The sequence below is a fragment of the Atta cephalotes genome (genome assembly GCF_000143395.1).
Source record: "Atta cephalotes unplaced genomic scaffold scaffold00004, whole genome shotgun sequence".
Taxonomy (NCBI): domain Eukaryota; kingdom Metazoa; phylum Arthropoda; class Insecta; order Hymenoptera; family Formicidae; genus Atta; species Atta cephalotes.
The window spans coordinates 4,391,729-4,397,728 of NW_012130068.1; the positions used below are offsets into that span (position 1 = coordinate 4,391,729).

The 6,000-nt window shown below is 30.6% G+C and overlaps 1 protein-coding gene across 1 annotated transcript in view; it reads left to right on the forward strand.

Moving 5' to 3' along the window:
• The window catches only part of LOC105626152 (glutamate receptor ionotropic, kainate 2-like), a 152,043-nt gene that overhangs the window by 128,438 nt on the left and 17,605 nt on the right, over nucleotides 1-6,000 (forward strand). Inside the window, exons 9-12 of the mRNA XM_012207464.1 lie at nucleotides 2,359-2,463; nucleotides 2,980-3,237; nucleotides 4,175-4,354; nucleotides 4,917-5,054. Of these exons, the coding sequence (XP_012062854.1) occupies nucleotides 2,359-2,463; nucleotides 2,980-3,237; nucleotides 4,175-4,354; nucleotides 4,917-5,054 (681 nt within the window). The remainder of the gene's footprint in view (nucleotides 1-2,358; nucleotides 2,464-2,979; nucleotides 3,238-4,174; nucleotides 4,355-4,916; nucleotides 5,055-6,000) is intronic.

Here is a 6,000-nt window from a genome sequence, read left to right on the forward strand (position 1 = left end):
ATTTCGTTAAAAAAAATATTTTACATCTATTATATAATTGAACTTCAAAGTTTGATTCCACTAGGACAATGAAGAAACACCTACAAAGATGCAAATTTGCAATCGAATTCTCAATACAAGACATACAAATATATTTATGTTTTCAAAATTATTATTAACTTCACATTATTATTTAATAAATATCTACATTATAAAAATTTACTATTAATATTTGTTTCAGAAAATATAAATTAATACATCAAAATTTATGGAACCCTCATTTATTGATTATTTTATAATATATACGTAAAAAATAAAACTAATTACTATTTTATTCATTTTTCTGTTGTTTCAAATTTTTTTCCTTATTTTAATTTCCTTTATTAACAAAAAAAATCTATTAATAATTAAAATAAAACATTTAGAACAAAGAATCTTTAAATTTTTTTCAATAATTCCTTTTTAAATTTTTTCAACAATTCCTTTTTAAATTTTGATTAAAATTCTAACTTTTCTGCGCTTGTATATATCCAGAGTAAGTAAATATTGTCTTTCCGTTACTAGTAGTAGTTCTCCACTCGTACTGTTTCCTGCTTCCTCGCGATCGCATCTATTGTATATAGTCGGTATTAACAGGAAGAGAAAATACATGTTCACTCGCGTACGAATTTTTAAGGAAAAATAGAAACATTATCCAGTAAACATTAATGCATTAGAAAGCGAAAATTAAAAAAAATACTTATAGAACTTGAAATTTTATCGAAACAAGACGAAAACACAAGAGCGTGATATATGAAACAGACTTATGTACATTTAAAAACAAAACTGTATATTATTCGTGGAAAAGTTGCACATACAACTATGCAAAAATATTATTGGCGTAAGAGTAAATCCGAATCGAGTTTTGTGATTCTAAAAATACTGACAATTTTTAACGATAGTACAATTCAAAAAAGTATTGATATATTGATATGTATATATAATATACACAATAAAGGAATCATTAGCAGCCAAATAAAAAATTAATATCTGCAATAATATTTTAATTATGGACAAAAATGGATATATCGTTTTCCAAAGCATATTAATTTTTATACGCACAATTATTTTATTTTATACGTATATTATTATTGTTGCGCATTATTATTGTATGCGGTTAGCTGAATTGATTTTATCGCATGCATGTAACAAGTAACAAACTCTCTTCGAGATAATGCTTTGCTTTTATTCAATAGATAATTCAAGCATTTGTTGCTAATAATATCGAAACACGTACGTATTGCGTATACATTTACATTTAGATTTACATGATTGCTAAAAGCTTTTGACATTCTATAACCAATTTTACTGAATGTGATACATAAACCATTTAGCCTTTGATATAAATATATCTACGTATTCTGCAATATTTTATTATGTATAAGAAATGTATGGTATAAAGTAATAAAGATATTTCTATATTTCAAATATAAATACATTCTAATTGTTTGCAACTTATATTTTATCATCTTATAAATATTATTAATACATTAACAACCTCGGAGACTCACATAATTTACTTACTTTTTATTAATTCTTGGAGTCATTAAAACTTTTTATTTTAACATTTTTACATATATTAATCATTTATTTAGCAACTAAAAATTTTTTGTTGTTTATATATCGCAATTAAAAGCATAACGATAACCAAGGAAAAAGAAAGCGAGGAAAAAAATAATAATTTAATATACGAGTATATTAAAGTTTAGTTTCCTCAAAAATTAATATCAATACAATATATCGTGAAAAAATTGTTATTAAAAATTATTATTAAAAATTTACTAGCTTGAAACATGAGATGCAAAAAGACGGAGAAAACATGCACAAAGTCGTTTCGCAACAGTCGTTTCAGTGTGCTCTTTGAATACCGAAGATCAGCAGTTTATAAAACATGCAAAGCAATCTGCCTCTTGTGAAAAAGGACGATGCCTTGGAAACCTACGAAATCGTAGGCGGATATTCTAAGTCAGGAGGATGACATAAATGATGTCTCATAGTCCGCAACATTCGCACGTTCGTAAAGAATTCATCCACGATTTCGCAGAGTAAACGAAAACTTATCAATAATTTTTATTTCTCTCATTCACGTTTATGTATGAAGAAATACATTTGCTTGATGTAAATGTTACGCGATACGTATTAATTATTTTTATCTGTTTAAAAGAAAGCATTCTATGAAATGTGAACGAAAAATATTTCTTTAATAAAACTCTTTATGTGATTATTAATTCCTACTATCTTTCAGATATTATAAGCATCTCTGTTTTTATATGATTTCGACTTCAACTTTATCAAAGAAATTGAATTCTCTTAACTCTGTTGAGTACTTAATTCTTTCAGAGAGCGGATCTGGCAGTTGCTTCCATGACGATTAATTATGCTAGGGAAAGCGTAATAGACTTCACAAAGCCATTTATGAATCTCGGAATTGGAATTTTATTTAAGGTGAGTTAACACGTGCTGTCGATTTCTTTTAAAATTACATTTGTATGCGACATAATGTTAATATTTTATTATCCCTTCATCAAAGTACATTTATGTTTCTAATGTTTAATTCTTAATTATATTTCAGTATATGCATATTGCATTAGTATATTAGCAAAAATGATTTTCATATGAGCATGTTATTATACTAAATAATGAGAAACATAATAGACTTTAATTATTTTATGATAATATCAGTCACACAAGACACGTCACGCAAGACGTATTTATGTAATCCAGGAGATTTTAATTCGTTTACTTAAATACGAGAAATTAATTTATCAAATAATCTGCATTGCATGTCTCACAAATTCTCTTTCTTCAACGTGCACTCGCGAAAAGAGCCTTTAAATATCCAGGATTGCCAGGAAAAGTTGACTCGATCCGCAGCGCCGCGCCGTACCGTGCCGCGTCGCGTCGCATCGCACCACGAAACGAGATCCGTTTTAATTAAAATCGTAGCGTGACGTAATTTAGGTGCCGTCCAGTCAACCGACACGGCTTTTCTCCTTCATGAATCCGCTGGCGGTCGAGATCTGGCTCTACGTGCTCGCCGCCTACATGCTAGTGAGCTTCACCCTCTTCGTGATGGCACGCTTCAGTCCGTACGAGTGGAACAATCCGCATCCGTGTCTGGCCGAGAGCGACGTGGTAGAGAACCAATTTACTGTCAGCAACAGTTTCTGGTTCATCACCGGTACCTTCCTCAGACAGGGCAGCGGGCTCAACCCTAAGGTACACTCAACGAGGTGCTCCACCACTTGGACTACTTCTATCGTTTTCCTTCGCGTACTTACCAACCGCACCGTCGGGACATCCTTCATCCGACATGCCCGTTTCTCTCACGTTCACCGCCCCCGAACGCTGCATAGTACCTGTTCACGAGGCAGCGCGCACATAAATCCATCATCTCGCTAGAGTGCAAACAGTAGATGTCTGTTTGCAAGGCACACGTCAATTCGTTTATATATGTTTATGTTGCGAGTCATATATTTGCAATATTACAGGGATGCTCACTGCGAGTAAAATAATCGAGTAAATCTTGGAGCGATATTGTTACAATATCGTAAAATCTTTTATAAAGCATATCGCATCTCCCTCCCTCCTCCATTGTGTTTTCAGAGCTAAAGCTCATAATACATTATTCTAATTTGCATTGATCATTGAAGAAAGAATAAATAGTAAATCTTCTTTATATAATCAAAGATTAACATAAAAAGGGGATTAACATTTTCAAAATAAATTATTTAGAATACTTAGCTATCTGATTACATTTTTATCAATGGACTATACGTATCTTACAATCCAATCTCAATTACTTCCTGCGACGTTAGCAATCTCTCGTTAAAAAATAAAGCAGCACGTACGACGATTGCACTCAGAGTGCACCGCCATTGTGTTCTGCTCGACGCGCACCGGAGAATAATATGCTTTCGTAATTCCGTCGAAATAAAGAATTGTCTTTCGAGCCGTTTGAGAAACTGAATGTTGTGCAAGGAAAGAAGATGCGAGAGTTACATCTCGCGTCTTCAAATTATTTTTCAGCAAGGAACGCGATGTGATGGTTGGACATGAAGAATGCATTCATGAAACTACATCTTATCTTCGATATCGTATCAGGTCGATCAGATCAATTCTCGAAGAATAGTAACAACAAACGTCAATGCTTCAGGTAACCAAACGCACACCACCGCGGCTCTTCTCGTTCATGACTCCCCTCGCCATGGAGATCTGGTTGTTCTTGCTAGGCGCTTACGTGGTGGTGTCCTTAACGATATGGATAGTGGCAAGATTCTCGCCCTTCGAGTGGGTGGAGCCGTCTCCCTGCCCAAGCTGCAAATGTCCTTTGCAGGTAGGCTCACGTCGAGTGGTGTGATCGATGGACTGTATTTAAATTACAAAATGCAGAGTGCTTTTTTAAATATTATGTAATTTTATATTTTAATTAAAATAATAAAATGTAGGTATCTACTATTCTTCAATCATTTAAAAAATTGTTACTTTAAGTGTTTCATAATATTTTTCATACAATATAATTTTGTAACAAAGCTTATTTTCGATTTATATTTCGTATATTACAAGATATATAAATATTAGATGAAGAAAGAATAATTAATTAATAAGTGAAATTACATATGTTTTAATGCAGCATTCTTCATTAATAACGTAAGAAAACAGATACTTTGTAAAAAAGAAAAATTTTATTTCTTAAAAAAAAATGTTTACTAAAAAAAAATTTAGAGTTATTCCGCATCTATATTTTCAGTCCTTCATAACATTATTCATGTCTGCATAGTGTAGAAAAAAATATTAAAAAATATACAATGCATGTAAGAAATATAAGTTAAGTAGAATTAGTATAATTATTTTTAAAACTGCACCACTCGACGGGGGGCTCATCACATTGTCACCAGGGCAGTCACGTGAGCGCCTTGGATCCGGACAGCGACGACATTCCTCTACTGAGAACTGTCAACGAGTTCAGCCTGGCCAACAGTTTTTGGTTTACAGTCGGCACACTTATGCAACAGGGCAGCGATCTCAACCCTAAGGTAAACGTGCCACCACGGAGTCAAACGCGTCTCAAAAAACATTCCTTTTTTTATTAACACAATATATATGCATTTATGAATATTCTTAGCAGAACTTGTTGGATTCCTAGAAATTCATATTAAAAATATTTACTTCAACGACTAACTTTTACCGCACTAATTAAAAAAGACCATATAATTAAAAAACGTACAATACTTTAAACACTCATTTAAAATTTTTACGGTGATAAAACATTCACTTAAGCAGAACATTAGCAAAATCAGAAAATGGTAATTACTTTACCGCGACTCACGCAAATTTGAATTGAAAAAGTAAAAGAAATAATTTTTTATAACATAATGTTTTGAAATGTTGATTCAGAAATTTTTATAAGTATATAGTTTATAGAAATTTTCTTTTTATGAAATAATTTTTATCTGTAAATATTCATTTAAACACATTAAAAAATTATCAGCTTAAAAAATTTGATACAAATACTTAATGTTGATAATAAATATACATATTTAAGAGAGATAAAAGATACAAAGTCAAGAGTACAAATTCACATAATAATGCCATATACTTTTCTATAAAATATTTAATCTATATAATATACATATAAATATTGTTTAATAAATATTCATAAAATAGTAAATAATTATTACCATCTACATTTTTTCTGTGAGTTAATTTTCTTATTTCCTTTTCTTTTCTTTTCATTATCGAGGATATTAACATATCAATGAAAAATCAATTAATAAATTTATTCATGAAATATGAGTATATATATATATATATATATAATTACAATGCCAATAACCTTCCATTTACATTATCAGTCTTATTTTTTTTTCGCATCTATACTTAACTCACGCAATTCTACTAAAAGCAGTTTTCTTCTTTTTAGCCATATATATATATATATATATATATATATATATATATATATATACGTACGTACGTACG